This window comes from Chlamydotis macqueenii, chromosome 12 (assembly GCF_036417535.1).
Source record: "Chlamydotis macqueenii isolate bChlMac1 chromosome 12, bChlMac1.mat, whole genome shotgun sequence".
NCBI classification, from domain to species: Eukaryota; Metazoa; Chordata; class Aves; order Otidiformes; family Otididae; genus Chlamydotis; species Chlamydotis macqueenii.
Genome location: NC_141567.1, coordinates 593,810 through 619,943, shown reverse-complemented (window position 1 = coordinate 619,943; position 26,134 = coordinate 593,810). Strand labels below are relative to the sequence as shown.

Here is a 26,134-nt window from a genome sequence, read left to right as displayed (position 1 = left end):
CATCGCAGCTGCACTTACGTCATTGAAGTGTTTCGTGTTCTTCATGATGTAAGGAGTCCTTTCGTTCTTCTCAAGCTTCATCCAGCCTTGCCCAAAGAACTCTCTGCAAATGACAACGTGCAGGTCAGCATTTGTTCCCCATTTTTCTGGGGTACCCAAGCCCTACAAGCTCCACTGCACCCACACGGGACGGAGATGCCAGGGCCTTCACCCCCACCCTGCAATGGGAAAGGGACCAGACGGATCTGCCTGAAAGTGCGATGGACGTGGGAGGCCCTCTCTGAGCCGGTCAACCTAGCGATGCCAGCAGATAAATCATAGGGTCAGGACTAAAATCTGGGGCCCTTCCTCACTCGTAGGGATCACTCACTCGTAAGGGATCTTCTTGAAGACCAGGTGATCCAGCAGCGTCAGCTGTTCTGCTATTTCCAGGGCCGAGTGGTTTTCAAAAGGTTCTGCTTTGACTCCCTCAGCCTGAGCGACAAAGGCAACGGCGAGGGCTCGTTGGTTAGGAGCACAGCAAGAACGCCTGCATTTCATGCACATCAAATCAAAGCTGGAGACGGGCTCCCAAGCCAAAGGCTTTTCCCCACGGGAGCCAGCATGCGCCGTGCTGCACTGGTCCGACGGTCCAGAGGCACCGCACCGCATCCCGCATCCCGCCAGCGCTGAGAGGTGCCAGCTCCGCACAGCCCCGCGAACCCCACCGTTTCAGCTGTGCTATCATCCCAGCACATGTACAGACACATTAACTAATCTGCTCCATTTAAGTAATTAGGTGTCAGCCACAGCACAGATCCCTGCACATCGCCTTCTGCGAACACTGCCGTTCTGCTCTTCATCTGTTTAATTAACAAATCACCAGGGGATCCCAGGCGGAGCAGCACCGCTGAGCCGCTGCCTCGTGCCCAGCCACCTCTGCCCGGCAGCTCGGCCAGCCTCGCCAGCGCCGCTCCACTGGTGCCCGTGGGCTCGGCAGCTCCCGGACCCTCTGCTGCCTGGGACGGCGCTCCCAAGGGATGTCCAGAAAAGCAGAAGAGGGACACTCCCCGTCGCCGCTGCCTGGCCCTGGCCGAGCAGCGCTTGCACGCACAGGGGCACTCTGGGCGCCCCGTGCTTGGAGCCCCCAGGCTCACGGCGAGACCTCCACTCCAGACCAGCACAGAGCGTGTGTGAGCTGCGCTGCACCCTGGCACAAACCAAGCCGAACTCGGGGCTCTCCCAGCAGGGACCTGTCGGAACACCCGCCACAGCATCCCTGAGCCGCAGCGTCTCTCCGGCCCGGGTCCTGGGAAGAGGGACTGCCACAGCTCCCAGCATGGGGGGTGCACGGGGAAGAGGGCCCAGGCTTGGTGGCACACTGGGATGGAGCAGCGCGATTGGGAGCCGCGGGCGGCTCTGGGGACGGAGCTGTGAGGGCAGAGGTGTAACGCACAGAGCGCATGGGGCGGCCGAGGGAGGCTGCCCCAGGCCAGCCGAGCACCCTGCTCTGGGGTGCTGCTTCGCCCGGAGGAGCGGCATCGCCTCCCGCCAGCACCCTCTGCAAAGCAGGCATTTCGGAAAAGCCAAGCAGGTCCCAGCACCCGCGGGCGAGCCTGCCCCAGAAACCCTCCCGGCAGCGCGAGCTCACAGCCTGTTGCAAAATCCCCTCCCAGCCACAGGAAGGGGGTTGCGAAAGCAGCTCGTGGGGAGCCAACACCGCCTGGCTTCCGCTGCGGGCTGGAGGGCTCGCGGAGCGGCTGTGGGGCACACGTGCCACAGCGCAGGGCGCGGCTGGCGGCAGACGCTGGGTGGGTGGGTGGGCAGGGGGCACCGGTGGCACCCAGCAGCACTGGGGCCGTGCAGGGGGGCTCCGAGCACCCCAGAGGGCACCTGGGCCGAGGGCTCGGCACACGGCACAACGCACACCCCCAGCCTGCGAGGAGGGGGCCGAGAAACCTACAACCCCATCACGCTAGCGTGCGCCCCAAAACCCAGGGCTCCCTCGTGTCCCTGCCGCGCCTGTGGCCACAGGTCAGTGCCTCTCCCCGGTGTTTTTCTTGAAGCTCAGATCCCAGATCAAGGAGCAGACCGTGGTTTCATGTGACTTCTCTTCTCCAAAGGAATTTCCAGCACCCGTGGTTTCAGGCAAAAGCTTCACAACCCCCCGAGGCCTCGGCCACTCCAGAAGGCAGAGCCGCGGGACAGAGCCGCTGTTGTTTCAGGTGCACCAGGCCAATTTGGAGTGGCTCTTGAGTTTTCCTGGGAGCAGGCTTTGTTATTTTTTAATGCAGGAAGGTGGCAAATGCACTGCAGCCACCCTGACGCTTTCAAATCCACCGCACATTCCCAGGGCTCTGCTCCTGGAGGAGCAGCGCCCACACCAGTTGGGCCAGCGCCCGTCACTGGGAACCGGCACCCGGCAGCTCTGGCGCGGGTTTGAGGAGGCAGGGGACACGGTGGGAACCCACGGGGCGTTCCCTGCATCCCTTGGGCAGGCGTGGCTCTGGGCCCGCTCCAGCCGAGGGTGCGGGGAGACCGAAGAGCCTGGGTGGGCTGGGTGAGCGCTGCCTCTGCCCATAAGACATGCAGCTGTGCGCACAGCTGGCCCCGGCCCCAGGGAACCTTTCCCTGCTCTGCAGCCGTACGCCCGACAGCAGGCTTGGAGAACCACTCTCCGCCGAGCCGGGGGCACCGGAGTGCGGGGATCTTCAGCTGTTCCCACTGAGCTACCAGGCGGAGTGACGGAGGAACCGCGTATTTACCATCTGCACGACCTCCTCCAGGGTTATCTGATTGTCTCCCGGATCCTCCTGCGTCAAGGTCCTATGGCATGAAACGACAGCGTTACTCCGGCTGGGAGCATCAGGCCCACGCGCCTCCAGCGGGGCGGCAGCAGGACTTTGTGTTTTTTTCACAGATTAAACCCTCAGCGCACATATGAATGCTTCTAAGCCCCACTTCCTGTTCTAAAGAGAAAAAAAACCCTCAAGCAAGGCCACAGCTGGCCCCACAGGCAGGGACAAGGGTGGGGGTCACACCTCGCCCACGGCCAGATCCCGATGTGCCAGGGTGCACCCAGCACCGCCCGTCCTCCTCCTCGGCTCCTCGTGAGCCCCAGCCCCTGAGCGCGGGCATGGCCGCTCCTGCAGACCCCGCGCCTGCACTTATCCCAGGACAGAGCGGGAAGCGGCTGCCGAGAGCCCGGAATAGCGGCCAGGAAAAGCCACCTTCCCCCCACAGCCTTCACCTGATGATGTTGGCGGCTGCTTTCCTCTCCTGCGTGAGGAGCTCGGGATCGTGGATAACCTCCTCCAGGAAGCCGATCACTCTGAACTTCAGCTCCTCGTTGGTTTCAAAGTCCTGCCAAGGCCGGCACAGCCGCAGCGTTACTGCGCGATGCCGTGAATAACGCCGATTCCCAGCGCAACGGCAGACACCACCGGCAGACACACACGGCCCCGCGGTGCCAGCCTGGGCGGCTGCCTCTTCCCTGCAAAATTCGAGCCCACAGTGCCCGGCAAGCAGGAACCGGCCAGGAAGCTGCTGGGCTCATTCTGTACCATCGCACTGGCATCACCTGACCTGGGAGAGGCGCAGGGGCTTCCCAGTGACAACCAGTATGGCACGGCTCCCAGTGCCCCCAGCAACCAGCGGCAGAGAGGGACAGGGACAGGCAGGACAGCCACCTGGTTTCCTAATCCTGATCCCAGCTTGAAACCCCCCCAACAGGCCTCAAACCCAGCTACCCTGCTCCCACGGAGCCAGCCGGGGATGACCGCGGATCCCGGCCCTCCCGCTTCGCACAGCGAATGCGCCAACGCTGCAATTCAGCACCCGCCCCCCACTCTGCGCCAGGGGCTCCCCGCTCCCCGGCTTCGCACGTTTCATCTCTGCCCCACGTCTGGTCATTTGCTTAACTAAAAAAAAAAAAATTGTCTTTCCACCTGGCAAGCAGGCGAACTCATGCCGGTGGGTGGGGAGGGTCTGCATGGTGCCGACCCCGTGCACCCCCCCGCTGCCCACCTGCGAGTGTTTGGAGACCCAGTGCCGCAGGACGTTGAGGACCCGGTTGGTGGCCGCTCTCCGGATCACGAACTCCTTGTCTCCGTTCCTCTGGTCCGTCGGAAAGCCTGAAACTGCCAGCGACCCCTCAGCACGGCTGTAGCTCCGTCGGGAATCGCTCACGGATAGGAGCGGCCACCCCACCTTCCCGCATTCCCAAGCTGCCTCTCGAATGCAGGCGCCGGGGAGGCTCCGCAGGCAGCGCAGACACAGGTGCGAAGGGCCCGGATGTCCGCAGCCTGCTCGCTCCTTGGCAGCCCTCTGCCCAGGCACCTCGGAACCACAGCCCGAGCAGGCGGGTGCTGGGCTGCGGGCGCTGTGGGCACCCCCGGCGGGAGCTGCCTCCCGGCCAAAGGCAGCCCAGCCACGTACGGCAGAAACGGGCACCTCGAAAACGCGTCCTCGGCGGCCTGGGGCAGGGTACCTGCGCTGGCCAGGGACATCCTGCGGTACTTCTCCTTGGTGGGGGTCCCCTCGTTGGCTCCTGCGGTGGCGATGGCGAAGGCGGAGGCGGCGGACAGGGCGCTGCGGGTGCTGTCGAGCTCCCGGCAGGACGTCATGACCACACCGTTGTTGTAAGAAAACAACGAGAAATCTGGGGGGGGAGAAGAAAGCCAACACCACTCCGGCCACCGCCGCAGCCCCAGCCGGGTCCCCCCCACGCAGCCCCCACTTGCCAGCCCCCCAGGGTCAGGGCAGGAGGGGATCGGGGGTCGCGGAGGCAGTCAGCGCGGACGGCCAACGCGGGGCTGCTCCCCGCGGAGAGCTGACTTCCACCCCGCCGGGGCCAGGGCCAGGGAGGTGGGCAGCTGCGGGTGCCGCCACGCCGTACGAACTCGTCCTGCACAGCCGTAGCAGGAATTGAGCCACCGGCTGCCACAGGCAGTGCTCAGAGCTGCGGGGCGGCTGGAGCAGACAAACGGACGCTGGACGCCAGACCAGGTGCACCTCGCGCAGCGTAGCTCGCTCCTAACCGCCAGATCAGCCCCAGGAGGGGAGGAGAGGGCTGGGAAGACCCAGTGAGACACACAGACCCGCTCTGCGATTCAGGAGGGGGTTTGGCGCTTCCCTGTCCCCTTGCAGGACAATAAAGGGTGAAGTCCCACTGCTTCACGTCTGCTTCAGCCCGACGCCCACACCTCTAGCAGCACAGCCCCGAACCCCCAGGCGGGACAGGGCTGGGCTCGCTTGTTACCTGACGAATTTTTGCATTTGATGGACTTGGGAGTCGTCGGAGATTTTGTTGGGGAAGTTTCGGCTTCTGCTTCGTCGCTCTGGTTGGGATCCGTGTCCGACTCTTCCCTGACAGACACCTCTGAGCCTGGGAGGAGAGGAACCCGTTTACCATCACCGCTGCCCACATGCGCGCTGCAGGCGCATTTTAGCTCTTCCAGATTTTCCTGAAGTCTGAATCGTTCCAGCCGGGCACGCAGCAACCAAGCACAGGAGGTACAGAGTCCCGTGATTAGTTTGGTTTTTTTGGGGTGGCTTTTCTTTGTGGTGGGGGGCTTTTTAGGTGGTTTTTTATTTGGTTATTCCAACTTACTCAGCTTTCAGGTAGCACACGACCCAGGGGAGGCAGGAGCTCTCCGTGCCGTGCACTGTGCACGCGTCGCCAGCTCGGAGCCTCTGCCCGGGGCTGGGGTCAGTGAGCTGGATCCCGCGGGTGAGCATCACCGCCGCCACTGCCCTGGTCTCCCCAGCGCACAGAGGGCTGCTGTGTGCCTGCTCATGGGGCTGGGGGCTCCCCGTGCCCACCCGTCACCAGCACACAGCCAGGCCGCCTGCCCTGGCCCGGAGCTGGGCTGCTGCAAAGCCCCTGGGTGCAGGGTGCCCGATCTCCCGCACACCTCCCTGTACCCCTCACTGAGCACCCACCAAAACTGGTCCCCTCCCCACCGGCTGCCCACGCTGGACGCCCACCCGCCTGCAAACCCACAGCGACTCACTCTGCTTGCTCGGCAGCGACTCCTCTTGCTTTTCCGAGTCCGCTTCTCCCTCGTCGGGGATTTTGTTGGGATAGTTACTGGACACGTACAGTTTGTTTATGTCCAGGGTGGTCTTACTGAAGGGCGCCATGGAGGAGTACATGCTTGCATAGCCGTTGGAGGAGCAGCTCAGCGCAGCCAGGTCCAGTGCCTTCCCCCCCGTGATGATGGGGATGTTGAGGGAGAGCTTCCTCCGCCGGCTGGGGGACGAGGACTTGGTGATGGAGAGCGGCGGAGGTGAGGAGAATTTGCGGTTGGCCCTAGGGGACTTGGGGGGCTCGCCGTACAGCAACTTGTTGTTCTGGCTGTTTGCAAACAGGAGCTCCAGGGACCTTGGCAGGGAGACAGGGAAAGGCTGACCTCGCGCCGGCTCCACCTGCGAGGCTGTGGGGATCCCCGCCGCAGATCCGGCAGGTCTCCAAGGCACCCCACATCCTCCAGCACCCAGGCACGGCACAGCCGGCGTGAGCCCCCGCCGCCCGCTCCCACCACTCAGCCCCCCAGGAGCAGGGACACCACGGAGCTCGGGTCGATCTCCTGTCCAATTTGCAGGTACTGCAGCTCACAGGGATCAGTGCGACAGCCCTGGGGCGGCAGCAGGGCCGGGCAGGTCTGGGAGCAGAGGGCTGGCTCAGGGCAGGAGAGGGGACGCGGGAGCCATGCCGCAGCCCCCCGTAAACAGGGGCAGGAGAGGTCACCGGCACAGGCACCGAGCGATGCCGCGCAGCCTCACCGTGCGGGGATGGCACTGATCGGCTTCTTGTAGATCGTGATGAGCTTGTCGAGGACGACCAGGGCGGTGGTGAAGACACGGTACGAATGCAGGAACGTGTTCAGAAAGTCAATGCTCAGGAACCGCAGGTCCGTCAGCCTCTCCAGCAGCCGCTCCACGCTGGCGTAGCGGATCTGCAGGACCTTGCAGGAATTCATCGTTTTACTGAACCTAATGTCAACATCATCACAATACAAGCTGGCATCAGACCTGCAGAGAAACAAGACACCTGTGGTTCCAGCCTGGAACGAGAGCAAGTGCTGCTTCGCGCCAGCAGCTTCCCCCCCACGATGCGCGGGGACCAGCGAAGCGGCACAGGGCCGGGCGGCGAAGGAGCGGGGTGTCCCTACACAACACGCAGGCAGGAACACTCCCGGGGAAAGCCAGGAAATCCGCACCCCAGAACGGGTGGGAACATCACACAGCACTCAGCAGGCTGCTCATTTGTGCAGAAAATGGGGAGGGACCGTCCCTGGGGACACCCACAAACCAAGACCTTTCACCGCGTGTGACAGCGGGCCCGCAGCAGCGCGGGGGGCCGTGCAGCCGGGACAGGGACACCCCCCACACTGCCCCTTCTCACCGGCCCTGCCTGGCCCCCTCGTGCCGCTGTGCCCCTCCTCGGGCCGGGGCAGCCCCTGCACCCCAGCACCCGCAGGGACGGCAGCCCCCCGCACCCCTCTCCTCCAGGGGTTTCACCCCCACCCCTTTACCATCAGTGTTTTGCTGTGAGCTCTCCCCTTCGACCTTCCCAGCTCCCGGAGCACAGTCCCACACAGATCCCTCCCAGCTAATTAGTGCTCCTCATCACCGTGCAGGGAGAGCCCCGGCAGCACTCACTTGATCATCTGGGGGACGGTGACCTTGGAGTTCTCCTCGAAGGCGTTCATCATGAGGCCGTTGCAGCGGATGTTGTCCACGCACTGGAAGAGACACAGGTGGGAGCGGGACAAGGCAGCGGTGGTGGCGAGGCCCGGCTTGGACAGGCCGCGAGAGAGCCCGAGCTTGGTCCCATCCCGCCACGGCACGGCCTCGCTGACGGCACCCACTGCGCCCCACGGGACAGCGGGGCTGGGAGCTTCATGATCACCGCCCTGCAGCCCTGCTCTGGGGGAAGCGTCGCCCGGAGCGGCTCCCCGGCTCTCCCACCACAGGCTGGCACGGGCAGGACCAGCCGTGGGCCCTGCGGAGTGGGCCCAGGAGCCGCCATCCATCCCCCTGCGTGGGGCCGGCCCCCAGCCCCTGCCCAGCTCTCTTTGGGGACCGATGCTCGGCAAGGGGAGGCAGCCAGGGGACAACCAGTGTTTAACCGGTAACTTTTTCTCTTCCTCTCACCCAGGAAAAAAACAACTTCAAAGTCACTTGCATAAAGCAAACGGAGAGCAGGTGTAAATTGTAACCACATGTGTCTGTGTTGGAGAAACCCAAACCACGTGTCTGCGCGCGCAGGCGGAGCACGGACGGGACAGGCCCTGCTCCCACCTGCCCACGCCACCTCCTCCTCTTCGAGCTACCCAGCACCAGGCGCCTTCTGGCAACAGCCGGGCTCCTGGTGCCCCCCAGCTCCAAACCACTCCGCACGGAACGGCTCTCCCGGGCGCCCAGGGCTCGGTGCTCCACACACGCGGCTCACCCCGGCCCGACGCAGGGGGTCCCAAGCACCCACCTGGCTGATGTCGCTGGTCCACGCAGCCTTCTCCTGCCGGGACGAAGCCACGAGGATAACCGTGAAAGATGAGGAATCTTTTGGCTCCACCACAATTTTGAAGTCAAGATGGTCGATGTCTTGCCCCGATGCTTTTGCTTGGGAACAGAAAAACCACACGCAGCGTTGTGAAAAGATTTCCCCACAGCAAGTACTTTACTTCATCAGCTCCAGCCGGCATCATGGCTTCCTCGAACGTATTCAGCATCTGAATCTGCTCCCGCTCTGCCACGGCTGGCTCTATGCCGCACGGCCGGATGGCAGGAACACGCAGGGGGACACCGCATCCCTGACAGGGGACGCCTGGCCACGCTGCCACCGGTCCCCAGCCAGGGAACGTGGCAGCTGCCTCCGGCCGGGAAGGCATTGCGCGGGGCTGGCAGCAGCCTCCTGCCGAGGCGCCGGCCTTATGCACAGCCTCCAGCGGCACCCGCGCCCCCCGCACCTCCCCGGCCCCCAACGGGCACCTACCATCCTCGTCAGTGCTCTCCTGCTCCTCCACCAGTGTGCAGTCGATGAGGGAGATCACGCCGTTCTGCGGGGGCAGGAATTGGGGTCAGGGCAGGATCACCCAGGGCGGCTGGGGGCTGCCCGGCCCCCCGCCCCGTACCGCAGCCACCGCCCTGGGGACAGGGACGGGAATGGGGACAGGGACGGGGACATGCTGCCGCGGGTGCGCACAGCCCCCGGCCAGCGCAGCGGCTGCGTTCACTGGGAAAAAAGCAGATTCTGGCTGCTGGGCTATCGCGGTTTTCCTTGTCTAACCCACCAACTAATTTGTTTATAAATTATTTAATATGAGCTTTAAATTAAATTTTCCAAAAGTCTGTTGTTGTAATTATCAGCTCCTTGCCACGGACTGTAATTTTTCAAACTGATAATTTAATGCCAGTAATGAGCAATTCCTGTACGATTCTTGCTCAATTAACTGCACAACTTCCTCCAGCAGAAGCGTCAGTTTTGGGAGCGGGCTGAGGAGCGTTACGCACAAACCCAGGCTGTAATTTCAGTTTCTCTCTGAACAGACTGTCAAGGTTTCTGCTGCAAATCAGGCAACTTCTTTTACCAAGAATTTGCAATTTCTCGTTTTTGCCCGTGACTCAGAGCTCCGCACATCGCTGACGACGACCAGGCTGCGCTAAATAAACCCGACCCCAGGAGCCAGCAGCCAGGGAAGGGCAGGGTGGTCCCTGGACCCCTGGCCCGTGCCCCGACGCCCACAGAGCAGCGACAGCTCCGAGCCCGGGGGTGGCCGAGCCCCCACACCTTGGTGAGATGCAGCTTGCCTCCGGAGCCCCGGGTGCAGATGATCAAGTGCTTGGAGAAGAGGAAGCACTGCCGCTCGCCCTCCTTCTTCAGCGAGAGCGAGCCCAGCCGCCCCCGCGTGATCTTGCCCTTCTCCGACATTGGCACCTGGATGAGGGACCCTGCGGAGGGGAGAGCCATATTTTTAAATCTCACAGCTCTGCAGGCCGCGCGCAGAGCGACGTGGGGATGGGGGCTGCAGGGTGTTGCGTGACCTGCAGAGGGGAGGGACGGCGACACGAACACGGTACCTTGTCTTACGAAAGTCTGGCTGGTGTCCAGCAGAATTTCACACCCTTCAATAATCATCCTCTCGATCGCCAGATTTTTTCGAATATTTTCAGTCTCACTCACTTCGTCGTGCATTATCCTGAGGGGGGGGAGAAGGGAAAGTTGCAGCTTGGATGAGATTTGCACTCTTCCCAGCAGATCCCATTTAACGGACTGGGGGGGCTGCACGAGCTGAGACCAAAGCCGAAGGAACATCAAGGGGATCCCAGCAGTCAGACCGACCTGGGAGCTCGGGAGGCACCCTACACATCGGCCTGGACCGTACCGCATCTCTAAACATTGAAACGTGAGCGCTTTTTGCTCAGAAATCACAAAATCTGGATTCAGGGCAGGCAGATCCCCCCATCACCAGCCCCCCCCCGACATCCCCGCTCCTTGAGGAGCGGCAAAGGCCCCTCCACCAGCCAAACCACCCGGGCGTGAGCGCAGCCACCGGCCCCGCTGCCCCAGCTGCAGGGACAGCAGCAGTGGGTCTGACCTGGAGAGCTCCTCCAGCTTGGACTTGGCGTAATCCAGGCTGTTGCGCTCCACGTGCTCATGAGGGGTGTGCGCCAGCAGCTCGTGCAGCGTCAGGATGTACCTGGGGATCTGCGCCACAACAGAGCAGAGCAGGGAATCAGCCGTGGCCAGGGGCAGCGCGCCTCAGATGCCCTGAGCCGGGGGGTTACGAACGCTTCAAAGCTCTTCATGCTCAAACCCAACGAAGAGGGCGAGCGGTGTGCGGTTCTGCCCGGGACCCTGCCCATCCATCTCCCAGAGGCACAGGGTAACTGGGAAGCCAGCAGCTTCACCCAGAGTCCTCCCGCAGCACCGAGGAGCCCAGCGATGGCCTGAGCAGGTCCCGGGAGCAGTGTGGGACCAGGCAGGGTCCAGCCCCAGGCCACCTTCACCCCGGCTTTGCCTCCCCAATGCCCGCGGTGGGGCTGGGCTTTGCCCTGCTCAGCCCGTCCCTCACCGCCAGCGCTGCGGTGGCATCCCCAAGGCCAATCCCAGCGGTCACCTGGAACATGGGGTAGGTCAGGAAGGTCTCCAGGGTCCGCTCCTCGCAGTCGGGCTTGGCCTCATAGTGCTTCAGCAGCTTGTCGAAGTCCCGGTTCTGCTTGCAGTGCGCCAGGATCTGCAGGCTGTACTGGTGGTTCCTCACAAACTCCTGGTAGATGTTCAGCATGGGCAGCAGGATGTCAAACAAGTCGGCTGCAAGCAGAGAGGCGGCAGGGGGGTGGGTGTGCCGGTGCAGCCTGCGCCCCAGAGTCCCGGCACAGCCCCCCGGCTCACCGCGCTCCTCGCCCCCCAGTCCCAGCCGGGGCAGCTGCTCCTGCAAGCCCAGGTCTGCCCGGTTTGGGTTTTAAAGACCCCACAGAGCCGGCTGAGGGTCTCATCGGACACAGCAACGCTCCTCAGCATCGGCTCTCCTGGTCCAGCCCAGCCCTCCCAGCGCCCGGCAGAACCAGGAACGCAGGCACTGGGTTTCTCTGGTTTTTGGCTCAGGTCCTCGCCCCTGTGAAGCTGCACCGGGAGGAGGAGCGTGGGCTCGGCTCTCCCAGCGAGCAGGAAGGAAACGGCGATGAGGCAACCGGCACTCACCCAGCACCAGCGTCGGCCAGCTGGATATCCTTGCCTTCAGGCCTTGGTAGAAGATTTGGTGCAAAAACATGATGGTTTCACTGCGAGATAAACCATGGGGTGAAAAGACAAATGAACAAGCAGCAAATAATCAGTGATCAGACGGAATCACCAGCCCAGAGCGGGAGCAGCGGAGCCTCAGACTGGCCGGGGAGGCGGCTGCACGAGGAGGGGTGCAGAGAGGGGCCCCGGGGGAACTGAGGAGAGGGCCAGGAGCGAATGCCAGGAGAGAGGACCGCTGCTCCCGGAGATGCTCCCCTCCGCGAGGGACGGGTGGCCGGCACCCCCAGGGCTGGCTGGTAAGACTGGTCAGCACCATCCACGGGACAGAGCCCCCCAGTACCCCCAACGCCCATTCCCACGGGAGGGCAGTGGCCTGCGGACACCAACGCCTGCCCGGAGGCTGCCACGGAGCTTCTGGAAGGCGGGATGGCACCCACCTGTTGAGGAATATGCTGCTGACGTCATCGTGCGTGATGGGAGGCTTCTTGGAGCTGGCCGCCATCCGCAGCGGCCGCAGGAAGTTGTTGACAAGGATGTGGAGCTGTTGGACGTACTCGGCCTCTGCCTCCAGCATGCTGAAGACCACCTGGTTCCTCTTGCGCATGCTGTCGGCGTGCGGGGACCTGATGTAGTCCTGGATGATCGTCTTCCACTTCCTCCGGCACAGCCAGCCCCGCAGGAAGCTCTGCACCTGCCGAGGGAGCAGCGGTCGTGTTAGGGTCGGGGCTGAGGAGCAACTCATCTAAATGCACTTTCTTATTGCGGACAACGTCCTCTTTTCCCTCTCACTGAGGTGCAGGGAAGGCTCCTACGAGAAGCAAGGATCCCGTGGAACTCCTGACCTCCCCGGCACAGCCACGACACCAGGCACTGTGCTGTCAGCGCGACGGTGAGGGTACGGAGGCCCCCAGCCTACCCAGCACCCGCAATCGCCCGGCGAAGCGGGGCACCAAAGCCCTCTGGAGCCAGCACTGCTCCATGCGCCCAAAGACGCCGCGATGCACTAAGACACCCAGAAAAGCTTCCAACCCTTCCTCAGGTACGTGAGCACAGCACAGCCCGCTCCGTGCCCACAGCTCCATCCGCACCCATGGCCGCTGCTCGGCGCCCCAAACCCAGGGGGTTCAACCCCACATCCCCTGACCGCTGCTGGGCAGTGGCTTGGTCTTTGCCAAAATAAAGGACATAACCCCAGCTACAGGAGGAGCGAGACGTAGGAGGTGCATGAGCCGGCACGGGCAGGGACGCCTCGCTCACCCGCAGCAAACACAACCAACAGAAGGGTTTCCAATTCTCCAAAACACATTTTCCTCTAAAACATCCCCCGCGAGCAGAGACACCTCCTCAGACAGCGTCCCAGGAGCACGCCCAGCGCCCCGCCAGCCCCACGCCTCCCACGCCGCTCACCCGCCGCCACCCACCTTCTTGATTTTCTTGATGTCGCTGTCGTCGTCGCTGGGCGCGCTGCTCTGGCCAGCCTGGATGCGCTCGTGGTCCTTGAGCAGGGAGGCGATCTGCGGGCACAGCGGGCTGTAAGCGGCCGCGCCGCCCCAGCACATCCCGGCGCGGCCGCGAGCCGAGGACAAACCCTGCTGCCGGGGAACGGCACGTGGCTCCAGCTCAGCCACAGAGCCAGGGACACGCAGGGCTGGTCCTGTCCTAACGGGAGACCGGCAGGTGAGGAAATGCTGCAGAGCCGTCAGGGCGCCGACTCCCCGGCACCCACCGACCCCGCCGCAGAGACAGGGACCGGGAAATCCCGCCCAGGACCCAGGGCGGGCAGCACCCCGCTTTCCTAAGGGAGCCTTTGTGGGCAAGTCATTAAAAACCGAGTTGGAGAGAAAACGGCAGGAAAATCTCGAGTCATTTGCACCCCGACACTTGCAGACGGGGACAAGCGCACAGCTTTCCAACACAAACCGCATCCGATCTCCTCAGCCGCAAGCAGCTGAATTTGCACCGTTTCTGGCCTCGCTTTCTCTCACCGCTCTGCTCATCACTGTGCCCCTGCCCCCGCGGTCGCAACCGCTCAAAGAGCTACCGGGACGGGAAGGGAAGCAGAGAATGTACCGGCCACTACGTGAAAACTGGGGAAATGGTATTTGGGTTTGGATCTCATAGAAAATAATACAAGAAAGCAACTTTCAAGGAGTACTTTCCTGGGGAAAAAAAGAGTCGCGTTTCGGAGAGAAAGGAGGAAAAAGGAAGGTTTGAGATGAGATCCTTTGCAGCTGGAGGCTCTGCTTCCCAGTGCCGCTGAGAACCGACGGCAGCAGCAACGGCCGCGCACGGCACGCGCATGGTGGCTTTTTGGTGTCTGGCCCGTCAGCAGGGAAAGCAGAGCTGGATGCACCGGCACTGCCGCAGCACTGGCCCAGCATCCCTGCTCTCCAGCACAACCAGGCCTCAGTGGCAGCAGGAACACGCCGGAGAAGGTGGCTGCAGGCTCACAGGCACCGACTCGGCTCCTGCACGGCTCTACCGGTTTCATCCCGTTTCATCCCACGGCCTCAGATTTCAGAAGAGACTCCAGAGATCTTTTCCTCTCCCTGTGCCTTCCTACAGAGCTTCGAGTCACCAAATATCCCCCCCCCCCCGCTTTTCAGTGTTTGGGAACACGGAAGCCATTCTCCGTGCGGCTCCGGGCACACCTCAGCCAGGCCCACAGAGCGGGTTTGCCGGTGCCACGGTTTGATTCTGGGTTGGTTTGCGAGCAAAGTTTGCACATTAAAGTAGAAGTTGATATTTGATCTCTGCTTCAAAGCATGTGGAAGAGTTAAAAAACAAACCCAGCAAACTAAGGCAAGGCAAAATCAAACGTACCTGGGCGCGGGGGGGGACGGGCTGCAGCTCTGCCCGGCGTCTCCCATCCCAACCCCTCAGCTCATCGCAGGGTTCACAACACATCGCCCAACCCCAGCCGAAAGCTCACTGCGACGCTCACCGCCCCGCCACTGCCGGCACCGGAGCAGGGCCCCAGGAGAAGCCCTCCCAGCGAGCCGGTGCCGCAGGCCATGGCCAGGGAAGTTTTGGGGCTGATCCTGTTCAAAGCTGCTCCCAGGAAAAGCTGGCGGCTCCCCAGCGCCCCAAGACCGAAAGCAGCCATCAGCGTACCCCAAGTCACGGTCAGGGACTGTTATTAACCCACACTTTAACTCAAAACTCAAAATACAAGGAAAACACCACCACACGGACGTGCCAACCCACTCTCCAGCTGCCTCCTCTGTGGCAGTTCTGAGGTTTTGGCCGACGCAGGGTCGATGCCTCAGCGCAGCAGGACCCGCTCCCGGCTGCCTCCACCACGAAGCCACGGCCCGACCCTCCCTGCCAGGCGCGGGGCTGGCAGCAGTCCCGGTTCAGGGTGCCCCACGCCCACCCCACCAACACCTGCCGGCAGCCGAAACGCAGGCAGCAAGGGGCACCCCGGGCCGGGCGCAGCCCTGCGGCACGGGGCAGACCCACGACCCTGAGCATCCCCCGTGCCTCAGAGACGCGAGCGTCCCTCGGCACCGTCTGTGGAGTCACTTATGCGTTTCGGTGCTTTGCCTGGCGTCACTCGTGCCATGTCACCCTTCCTACCACCCCGCGTGGAAAACTCCTGAACAGCAAACTCTGCAAGAGCTCTGGGGACGAGCTACGGGCAACGGGATTTACGGGCTGCCCTCGCTGAGCAGACGCTCCCTTCCTGGTGAAGCGTCCCTTTCGGCACGCAGAAGGGCTCTGACCAAGGGATGCAGGATGGAAATAAGGGAGGCAAAGCGGTGAGACAAGGAGTCTCCATCCCTCCCCCAGGACCCACTCCTGAACCAAGGGACCGGCTCTCCGGCCCGCTCCCAGCGCTCGCTGCTGGAGCAAACCCTTCCCCGCCGCAGCAGCCCGCGGGTCGCCCTGGGGAGCGGCAGCGGATCCGCGGGGCCGTGCCGGGCTCTTCACCTCGGCCTTCAAGCGCTCGATCTCGATCTCCCCATCCTCGATCTGCTGGCGGAGTTGCTTGGCAACGGTCTTCTCCGTTTCCACAATCTGCAGGAGATGGAGGTACTTCTGCATCAGCGCCTCGTGCTCCGTCGCCAGGTTCCTGTAGCTGCGGGTGGACACGGCCTTGAGCCCCTCTCCTCCCCCAGACCCGGTGTCACGGCCCCCCTGGGACGTGCAGGCAAATTTGGGCGTCCGCACGCTGTGGTTTGCTCTGGGCAGGCTTCTCCTTCCCAGCTGCCTCCGCGCTGCCCTTGCCCCTCCGGCCCGGGGTACCCGCGGGGTGATGGGAGACGGCAGTTGGGGATGCTGCTGCTCAGACTGAGCGATTTTGAGAGGACTCGGGTTCCCCGTGAGGGTGCAGACAGAAAAGACAACACAAACTTTAAGGAGGAACCCAAACACCCATGGCTGAACCTCTCTCACCTACCACACCCCAAAAGTCTAACGAGAAGGACACGTGTGGCACGGGCTCTTATGAACACCTGCTCTCGCTGAGGCGCTGCAGCAGACGGCACTTCTCTCATCTCCTGCCTACAGTGTCCTGGACGGGGATGGGGACGGGCCGACGCAGGGCTGGGGGGGACGTGTCTGAACACAGCCGCCTCTGCGGCGCAAGGGTCCCCGACACGGGGCTGGGGGCCGCCAGTGCTCTGCTCCGCGTGCCGGCAGCGCCCGGCCGCACGGTTCCCTGCCGACACCCCCGTCCCCGTCTGCGCTGGCGGAGGGCGATACCTGGCGTGAGCTATGGCTGCCACCCACTCGTCGCAGTCCTTGGCATCCTCGGTCCTCAGCTCCAGGGTCTTCTGGTTCTCGTGGTTGAAATTAACGGTGAAGTAATGCTGGGGGAGCAAACACAGGGTAAGGTTACCGCTGGCTTCCGTTAGAAAAGCGCTTTGCGATCAACCACTGGTCCGTTTAGGAAAAACACATTTTGAAACACCTGTAGCGTGGCCAAGACATGCTGCCCTCGGCGCTCGGGGAAAGCCGCTCCTTGCCGGGAAGGCCACGCAGCCGCGCCACAGGCGAGGCCGGGGCTGAGAAACGCTCCGGGGGGAAATCCCGCTGGGCACACACCGGGCTTTGGGCAAACCTCAGACCACCGAGGAGCGGGAGGCCGCGGGCCCCGTCGCCCCGGGGACAGCCCTCACCGGGCAAAGGCCCTCACCAAGCGAGGCCGTGCAGCCGGACCCCGTGTCCCTGCCCACCGCGCAGCGAGCATCCCGACACCCAAACGCAGCCCCGCCGCTGCCTGGGGCGGGACGCAGGCAGAGCCCCAGTCCCAGGTGCTCACACGGCTCCGGCCGGGAGGCTCGCAGGGGCGGCGGAGCAGGGCTCGCGCAGGACTATATTTAGCCTCCCTTGACATTTACAGTATTTGTGCTAATTGTGCGTGGCGGCTGGGCTTGTGCTGCTCCTCTGCTTCCCCGCAGTCTCCTAGGAAACAGGCGCCACGCTGCAGTGCCGGATACTGCCCAGAATAACCGGGCTACAGCAAAACCCACCGGGAAAAGCTCATCCTGACATCACCTGCTCCTCTGTTCGGTCTAACGAGGGATCTGAACTAGCAGGTATCTTGAGCAGAAAATAAACCAAACCAACCTGCCGCAGCCGCGGGACGTCGGCTGCTGCACCCCTGGGACGCAGGCACAGCCAGCTGCATGCCATGAAAGCGCAGCCGGGCACGGTAACGCGGGCAGGAGCTCACCTGGGAACCCGCCCCAGCATGGGGCACCGCTGGCCAGCCCAGCGCCATCCCCACCCCAGAGCCAAACACCGGGTGCCGCTCACCGCGCCTCCCCAAACCAGCGCTGCATCTCCCCTCTCCTCCTCCTCCCCGGGCATCTTTACCCTCCTCCCCTTCCCGTCCCCATTCAGGCCCAGGGGTCTGAGCAGAGGGGTCTCGGAGGGATGCAGCGGAGCCCAGGGCCAGCCCCCTGCCAGCGCGGGCGGCAGGGACAGACGGACGCCCAGCGCCCCCAGCACCATGCCCACCCAGGGCCCGAGTCTCACTGGGCACAGCCTCAGGACCCCCCTCGGAGCCCGCTCGGCCGTCCGGGTCCCGCAGAGGAGCCAGGGGAGCCCGGGAACCCCGCACTGCCCCGGGGCCAGGCCAGAGCCCCCTCAGAAACAGCTCTGTCACCTTTTGGGGGGCAACCGGCTGCTCTGCCGCCTTGTCAGGACGCGTCTCCTTCACTTCTGTCCAGGATCCCTTAGGTGCAATATGAAGGATCCTGCCTTGCTGACCCTGCAGATGACTTCTCTCCTTATGCAGCCTTCTCCATGGTAAAACACGCCATCGTCCATCTCCCACCCCTGCCCCATCCCGCCGCGGCCAGGCCTTCAGTCTGTGGGCCATGTCTGGAGCTGCAGCACCACAGCCCTTCGCTTCTCACCCCCTCTCTTCTCCCCTCCAGCCCCAGAGGCTTTTATGGGCAACGAGACACGGCTGACAGAAAACGCACCAGGGATTTGTGGTCCCTGAAACTGCGCGGTGGTTACGCCTCTGCTCTGTGCCCATCTCTCTTACATCCCTGCCCCTGCAAACAGCGCTAAGAGGAGCTCGTCCCATCAGCAGGTCTGGAAATCCTCCCCGAGAAACACCGTCTCAGGAACATCACCAGCCACGCCAGGGCACTGCCAAGCACCCGCTCCCAGCCCGGTGCGCTGGCCGCAGGGACGGGAGGGTGGGAAAGCCCCTTCCCAGCTCTGGTACCCCATCAGCTCCTGGTGCCATGGGGACAAAACACCCCGACACCGTGGCACACGCATTCCCCGCACCGCGCTCCACCAACGCCGGCCGCCGGTGCTCGGCTGAGCGCCCACAGGACCAGAAACATGGGGAGACGCCTCTGCAGCTCCCCCAAACCCATCACTGCCCAGCGGGAGGGGACGGGACGGCCAGCCCTGGGCTGCCCTTCCCGGGCGCTGCGGGTCCCTCGGGGGACGCTAACCCACCCGCACGTCCTCCTGCGGGCGAGCACCCGCTCAGGACCAGGCATCGCCCTGACCTTACCCAGGGCCTCCCACCACTGCCGGGACGGGTCGGTCCCGACCGCTGCTCCATGGGCAGCCAAAAGCCGGCTCCCGCCAGCACGCGCTGCAGCTCCTGCGTCACTCGGATTTACCCCACACAACACCCAGGAAGTGCCGCGCGCTCGTGAGGAGGAAGTTATTTTATATTTGAATAATAAAACTCCCACCACCTTTTATCTCTGCCTAAATTACGATCCTTCTCTGTTATCACAGCGACAGATCAAACCCGACAGCCCGTGAGCGCTTCCCTGCGCCGGGCCCAGACTGGGTCACAACGAGATGGAGCGGGGACCAGCCGCTCATCGGGACCAGCCCGTGCCTCCAGCATCGCCCCGTCCCGGCTTCCCCGGGCACCCCTGCCCGGTGCCGAGCAGAAATCACCCGCAGCTTCAATTTGCTGCTTCTCACACCCACCTTGCACTCATTTGAAGACTGTGTTACCTCTCAGCCACAGCGGCACTAGCACCCCAAACACCTCCCACTGCTTCGGATGAACCAAGCCGGTGCAATTCCTGAACTCCCCCACGATGGGACATTTTCCAGCCTTCTCCAGATCCTAGCACTGGGAGGTTCTGTTTCAGGGAACCCCAGGGTTTTGGGGTGTCAGCAGTTCTGCCTGACAGGGACACGGGAGCGTTTTCGGCCAGGAAGCAGGACACAGGCAGGACAGGACCAGGCCATGACCACCTCCAGCGGCTGCTGGGCTGCCCCGGCCAGCGGCTCTGCTCCAGGGTGGTCTCACCGGGAGGGACCTGGGCGGCACTCGCTGCGGGACCCCTGATGAATGAGGCTGATGGGAACAGCCAAAGACCTTAAGCCAAGAGAGCTCTTAACCAGAAGTGGTCCACACATTTAAAAAAAAAATATTAAAAATGTCCTTTAAAGCTTTTTGACACCATTTTCTTTTTCATTTTTTTTTAATTTTACAGGTGAAAAAGCTCTCGGCCCTTTCACTTTATCAGAAACCAACCTCTACTGACTCCTGGTCCTTGGCAACCAAAATATTCCAGTGCCTGTTTTACAGCTTCAGCTCAGAGCCTGGATGCACAAACCCACTTTTCCTCAACCACCCAGCCACCGACAGCTTCTCCGGCAGGATTCCCACCGCGCAGAGCGGGCCGCTGCTCAAGCACCCGCCTGCTGAAGCCGGAGCTCGAGTACCCGAGGCACCGACGCTAAATTCACCCCAGATCCGGAAAACCTGGGGAAGGCGTTTAACACCCGTGCTGGGGCTTGGGACAGGCGTGTCCCCCCCAGCCTCGCCGGCACGCATGCTTTGCATGCGCGGTGATGCGCCAAAGGCAGCGACCGACCCCGGTGCGCCTCAGCCTTTTGGAAAACCGCCCATAAACGTTAAAAACCCCGCGGCCCTGGCCACCAGCAGCGGGGGAGGACGTTCCGCATACGCGCCTTGCTTGGCTCCCGGGCACGGCCAACACCGGTTTGCTGGCTGGTGCCACCACGGAGCGGCCCGCACTGCACCGCAGCTGGCCCTTGGTGACGGCAACGAGCGCAACCTCAGCCACAGCTCCCGCATGTTTCCTGCCGGGGGAACATCCTGTTCCACGACTTCAGCCCCTCTGTTCACCGAACACCTCTAAGACAGCCACGCTGCCCCCAACCTGTCCTCTCTGGGTTTACGTGCCAAAGCTGGGGACAGCAGCACCCGGCAAGGGCACCCGACGCCCCGCGGGGGCAGGCGACCCCAGGATCCCCCGGCTCCGCTTGCCGCCAGCTCTCCCAGCGTCTCCAGGACGGGTGCCACGGGACAGGCTGCCCGCGGTGGCCGCGCTTTGTCTCCCGCGGCCCTTCGCACTGCTGGTGCTGAGAAGAAATGTGGCCTCCTCGTGCCCTCCTTAGCCGGGCAGGGAAAAGAGCAGGACCCGGGCTGGACACGCTCTGGAGAGATGGAAGACAAACCCCTTCCCCAGTGGGAACTGTTCCCCCAGGCCTTCTCCCATCCCACTGGGAAACCACAGCCACGCGCACCCACCCGCTGGTCCCCAGCTTCGCATCACGGCACAAAACGCTTCCGTGGGCCTCCCCAGCACGGACAATAACGTGACGCCCATCCCCGGCGAACGCTCCGGAGAAGCTGCAGGCACGGGCTGTGTGCTCGGAAGAGCAGCCCAGGCTTTGCGGAGGAAAAGGCTCTCAGCTCCAGAGAGCTCCTGAGCTTCCAGTCAAGGGTTTTGCGCGGCACTGCCACTTGACTCGGCGCGTGTCGGCTCTCGTCTGAGACACTGAGGGCTGCTGGTCAAGAGCAGCTCACGGCACCGGGGAACAGGTCCGCAATTCCGACTCGAGGCCGGATCCGTGGAGCAATGGAAGCCGTGATTCCCACTGCTGCGCGATGGAGAGCCCTTGCCCCACGGCAGGGCACTCCCGGTCCTGAGCACCCAGCCGCGGGCTTGGGCATGGATCAGCTCCGGACCCCCGCGCTCGCTCAGCTCCTCTGCTGGGATCCAGCTTCGGCTGCACCCCACCACATGCGTTCCCGCCCGGGCACCCCGCATCCTGCCCGCCCTCCCCTGCAACATGGCACGGGCCCGGGGGGCTCTCAGGGCCCCTTCCCCCACCCTCACGCTCAGGGGGCTGGGGACAGCAGGTCTAGGGAGCAGCAGGGCTCAGAGACCACAGCTGAATAAAAGGGAGGGCTCACCCCCCCACCTCTCCCCAGCACCCCCAGGTATGCGCCCGTCGTGCCGCCAGCACCACCGCCCCGAGCACCCCAAACGCCAGCCTCGCACACCAAGGGGGACCCGGCAGAGCCTTCCTCCGGGCCACGGCCTGAAGCCCACCCAGCAACAAAATATCTTCCAAATCAAACCAGTTTGAATAAAATGTCATTTGTGGAGAAACGTAACAATGACAGAAAATCAAGTTTCCAGAGGCACCCCAATTCCCTCTTTGGGGTTTCAGTTTCTCAGGTACCTTTGCTCCTTCACCCTCACACGCATCCTGTGTGGAAAACACACTGCGCTGCCAGCAAGAAACCCTCCACCAAAGCAATATACATGCAGTTTAGAAGAGAGGAGGGTTTGAAAGACCCCACCTTTTAAAATTTCTCCATTGTGGAGGATTTGAAACCTTCCAGGCTTTACTCCAGTGAGGAAGGGATCCAAGCCCGGAACTCCCCTGCCGCAGGGAACGTTGTCCCCGCAGCTCCACTGGCAGCGGCCGGGACACAGACATACCCTGGGAAAACAATTAACGGCGATCGCGGGCAGTGCTAGAAATTTCCTCGGCACCTTCCTCTCCAGGGGAGTGCCAGCGATGCCGAGCACGGCCGGGTTTCAGCCGGTTCGCAGCCCTCGGGCACCCTCCTCTCGCAGACCCGCCGGCTCTGCCCGCCGTTTGCTGGCTGTTGGCTCCCGCGCAGCCCGCGCTGCGGATCTGCACCATAAATATTCCGCTGCTCATCTCATCGGCTATGCCGCTAATCCCTTCGCAAGGCAGCGGGCACCTTCAGTTAAATTTGTCCTAATAAATTACAGACAACGACGAGCCAGGCGCCAGACCTTGGTAAATGGGTGCAGATCATGGGCCTGGTAAATATCTGGTGTGGCAGGATCTCGCCGCGCCGTGACAGCAGCCCCTGGTTCCACGGAGGACGAGCCTCCCAGATGTGTTTTGAGCTGGAAAGGGGCTGTGGCATCCTCCCCTAATGTTTACCTGCTGGAAAACCCCTCCCGCACACACAACAGGAGTCAGGACCTGGTGAACAAGCCCAATTCAAGCTGCACCAGAACAAGAAACGACATTTCTTACACCGCTCTTCCAAGGGACACGGCTGACAAAACAGGACGGCGGCGTCACCCCCTCGCAGCCACAGACCCTTCCCTGCCGCTCTGGCCAGCCGCACGACACACCACGGCTGCTCCAGCGCGAGAGCCTGGCCTGCGAGGAGGCGACAAACCCGGTATTTTGATCCGAACAGGGCGACGTTCCCGTGCTCCCCACCGGGAGCCAGGAGACGTGCGCGGAGCGCTGGCGCTGCACCGCCTGGCCCTTGCGGCAGCGCATTTCGGGGTGCTGAGCAGGCTGTCCTTAGCCAGAGGGGACGGGGGGCTCCCCGCCTTCCAGCAGCCCCTTGCCGAGGGGGTCCCCGCGGGGTCCGTCCCGCAGCGCTCACCACCCCCTCCCCGGGAGCCCGCTCAGGCAGAAATTATGCAAGACCTGCAGAGCTGCACCCAAAACGCACGGCGCCTCCCGCCAGCACCCAGCCTGCGCTGCCAGCGCTCCTGGCCGGGGGCTTCGCGGTGCCCTCGACAACACCCGCACCTCACGCAAAGCAGCCTGGGGTGGGGGCTCCCCTCCACGTCCAGGAGGCTGGAAGCGATTTGGGCAGCCATTGGCGGAGGGTGCAGCACCCAGGGTCGTCAGCACTGCACTGCTCAGTGCCACCCTGCCCACCCGGGACAGGGGCAGCCAGGGGTGCAACGCCCATCCCCAGGGCCCGTCGGGTGCTGCAACCCCTGCGGCCGGGTCCCCTGGGAGCGGGGGGCCCGGATTCTCCCCCGGCCTGGCGACGGCCCTGCCGTCTCGGCGCTGTTCCACCCGCAGACACCAGCGTGGGGCAAGCAGCACCGCAGCCACGCACCAGCCTCCCGCCCGGCGTGGGGGACCCCCGGCTCTGCGTCTCCCCCCGCGGAGGGGACGTGCGGGGTTTTCCAGCCGGGTACGTGATGGGAGCACAAACCGCACGTGCAGGGTGCGGGAACGGGGTGGAATCCTGGTGAAAACAAGGTCCCGCGTGTCCCCAGGGCAGGGCACCGCACGCCTGTCGCCAGGCTGCCCGCGCCACGGGGCCGGTGCGGGTTTGGTCCCCGGTACCCGGGGGGCTCCGGCCGCTGGCAAACACCGGGGCTCAACGGCCGAGCCGCAGCGCGGCCGGCGCAACCCCACGCGAGCCCCCGTCCCGCCCCGCCCCGGGGCCACCTGAACCTGGGGGGCGGCGGGCGCGGGGGCCGGGCCGCGGACACGCGTGGGGCGCGGGGCTCCGCTGTGCAAAGCGCGGCCGCCGGGGGGCGCCCCGGGCCGCAGCCCCGCCGCTAATTACCGGCGGCTTAATTGGGGATGGGGGGGCGCTCCGAGTACCCCCTAACGAACTCCCCCGCTGCCCTGGGGTGCGGGGACCAGCACTGCGACCCCGGAGAGCATCCCCCTCCCATCCCCCGGCACAGGTCAGCCTCATCCCCCGCCCCGGTCACACGTGGGGCGGGTGCCAGGGGGAACCGGGCTCGGTGCGGGGGCGGCCCCGGGGGCATCACCCCCCCTTCCCACCCCCCGAGAGCGGCCGTTGCGGGGGGCCCCGTCCCACCTGCTTCTCCAGCGAGTCCCTGGCCGAGAGGGAGGGCTTGGGGGAGGGCGCCCGGTCGCAGACGCAGCCCTCGAGCAGGTAGAGCCCCGAGGGCCGGGAGCTGGAGTCGGTCTCGAAGTAGAAGAGCATGTTCTGCAGCAGCGCGAACCACTTGGTGTGCCATTTTGTGTTGTCGGCGCTCCGCTTGCTCAGGTAGCCCTTCCTGGCGCCGTCCTTCTTGGCCAGTAGCCCCAGGTAGGCGACGTGCCCGTCATTGAGCCGCATCCCCTTCTGCATGGCGCCGGCCGCCGCCAGCCCCGCGCATGGCCCCCGCACCGCCGCCGCAGCCCCCGCATCAGCGGCCCCCGCTGCCCGCGGGGAGCCGGCGGCCGCCGGGGCGGCTCATGGCGCGGCCCAGACACCCCCCCCCCCGCCACCGGACCCCGGCCCCGCACAGCGCTCGGCGGCGGCTCAGCCCGGGCAGCGCCGCGTCCCGGAGCCGCGGCTCCCGCAGGCGGGCGGGCACGTGACGCCGGGGCCGGCGGCGGCAGCGGGAGCCCAGCAGCGCGGGGCTGGCCCTGCCCCCGCCCCGCCGCCAGCTGCGGGGGCGCCCGCGCCGCGCCCCCCGGGGCCGCCCCCCGCGCCCAGGGCTGCCGGGACCGCCCGCATCCCCACCCGCCACCGGCGTAGCCACCGCTCCGCACCGCGCCCGACCCCCAGGCACATGGGAGCCCCGGGCCAAGAGGGACCCCTGGGAGAGATGGGACCCCCAGGCCAAGAGGGGCCACAGAGACAGATGAGATCCCGGGGCTGGCACGGACCCCTGGACACAGCCAGATTCCCAAGCCAAGAGGGACCCCCAGGCACATGGGAGCCCCGGGCCAAGAGGGGCCACTGAGATGGGCCAACACAGACCCCTAGGCACGTGGGACCCCCGGGCCAGTACAGACCCCTGTGCGCAGCCGGAGCCCCAGGCCAGGGACCCTCAGGCCAGCAAGGACCTGGGGACAGATGAGACCGCTGGGCAGAGCAGGGATCCCCGGTGAGGCAGGACCCCCAGGCCACGTGGGGAACCCCCAGGCTGAGATCAACCCTGGGCTGGCACAAGCCCTGGCTTGCCCTGAGCCCCAGGCTGAGCAGGACCCCCGGTCGGCTGGGACCCCCAACCTGCGCTAGCGCGGCGTGGGGCTGTGCTTGGCCGGGCACCCACCCCAGGCATCCATCGTGCTGCAACCCCTCACGCTGCAACCCCTGCACATTGCAGTCCCTCATGCTGCAATCCCTGGTGCCGCGATCCCTGCGAGCTGCAATCCCTGCACGCCACGATCCCTCCACGCCATGATCCCTCACGCTGCAATCCCTGCGTGCTGCAATCCCTCCATGCCACGATCCCTCGCGCTGCAATCCCTCGCACCAGGTGGTCCCTCTGCATGCACCCATCGACACTGCCTTCTCCCTCCCCACCCTCCGCCTCTCGTCAGGGCACTGCTGCAGCTGCTCCCAGGTGTCACAGGTGGGCGAGAAGAGGACCCAGTTTCTCCATTTGTTTCCATTTGTCCCACTCTTGGATCCCTCTGCTCCATCCTGGCCTTGTGGGCTGTGCCAGGGCAAAATGGGGAAAACCGGGACTGGCAGGAGTTGGGCCCTGTGCAGGATGCGGAGGCCCTGGAGCCCCCCGCATCCCCAGTACCCCCCGCAGCCCTGGGCCGGTCAGAGGCCACAGCGATGGGTGCACAGGAGCCCTGGGCTGGGTGCAAGGCACGCGAGCCCCACCACCCCTACGCATGGGCACCGGCCCCGGCCCCAGCGCCACCGAGCCCCTGCAGACAGGGAGGGTGTCGGGAAAGCCGTGTTAATTAGCTTTGTTTCCGCTGGAAATGCTGGCAGCCCTCCAAGAAATTCGGTGAGGTCACAGGTTGCCGTGGCAACAGGATGGAGCCAGCTGGAATTGGGAAAGGTGCTGGCATCTCTGACAGGGAGCCACTTGGCCCGGGTGCTCCTGGGACTGGGATGCGCACCCGGGGAACACAGCCCAAGCACTGGATCGGTGCCGGGAGGGCCAGAGCAGCCCCAGCTGGAAGTGGGAAGTGACA

General features: G+C 64.3%; 1 protein-coding gene across 2 annotated transcripts in view; it reads right to left on the bottom strand.

The window, feature by feature from the left end:
• The window catches only part of RASGRF1 (Ras protein specific guanine nucleotide releasing factor 1), a 29,304-nt gene extending 4,896 nt beyond the window's left edge, over positions 1 to 24,408 (bottom strand). The window contains exons 1-22 of one of the 2 annotated variants that reach the window (XM_086756996.1): positions 24,063 to 24,408; positions 16,439 to 16,545; positions 15,665 to 15,812; positions 13,153 to 13,245; positions 12,169 to 12,422; positions 11,690 to 11,769; positions 11,106 to 11,299; positions 10,584 to 10,693; positions 10,066 to 10,184; positions 9,776 to 9,936; positions 8,981 to 9,044; positions 8,471 to 8,607; positions 7,645 to 7,727; positions 6,766 to 7,014; positions 5,994 to 6,364; positions 5,240 to 5,365; positions 4,469 to 4,639; positions 4,006 to 4,118; positions 3,230 to 3,342; positions 2,745 to 2,805; positions 371 to 474; positions 19 to 103 (exon numbers count right to left, since the gene is read on the bottom strand). In XM_086756996.1, coding sequence (XP_086613122.1) covers positions 19 to 103; positions 371 to 474; positions 2,745 to 2,805; positions 3,230 to 3,342; positions 4,006 to 4,118; positions 4,469 to 4,639; positions 5,240 to 5,365; positions 5,994 to 6,364; positions 6,766 to 7,014; positions 7,645 to 7,727; positions 8,471 to 8,607; positions 8,981 to 9,044; positions 9,776 to 9,936; positions 10,066 to 10,184; positions 10,584 to 10,693; positions 11,106 to 11,299; positions 11,690 to 11,769; positions 12,169 to 12,422; positions 13,153 to 13,245; positions 15,665 to 15,812; positions 16,439 to 16,545; positions 24,063 to 24,338 — 3,219 coding nt within the window. In that variant the 5' untranslated portion in view covers positions 24,339 to 24,408. The remainder of the gene's footprint in view (positions 1 to 18; positions 104 to 370; positions 475 to 2,744; positions 2,806 to 3,229; positions 3,343 to 4,005; positions 4,119 to 4,468; positions 4,640 to 5,239; positions 5,366 to 5,993; positions 6,365 to 6,765; positions 7,015 to 7,644; positions 7,728 to 8,470; positions 8,608 to 8,980; positions 9,045 to 9,775; positions 9,937 to 10,065; positions 10,185 to 10,583; positions 10,694 to 11,105; positions 11,300 to 11,689; positions 11,770 to 12,168; positions 12,423 to 13,152; positions 13,246 to 15,664; positions 15,813 to 16,438; positions 16,546 to 24,062) is intronic. The other variant, XM_086756998.1, reaches the window with a different exon arrangement.
• Between the last annotated feature and the right edge of the window lie 1,726 nt (positions 24,409 to 26,134).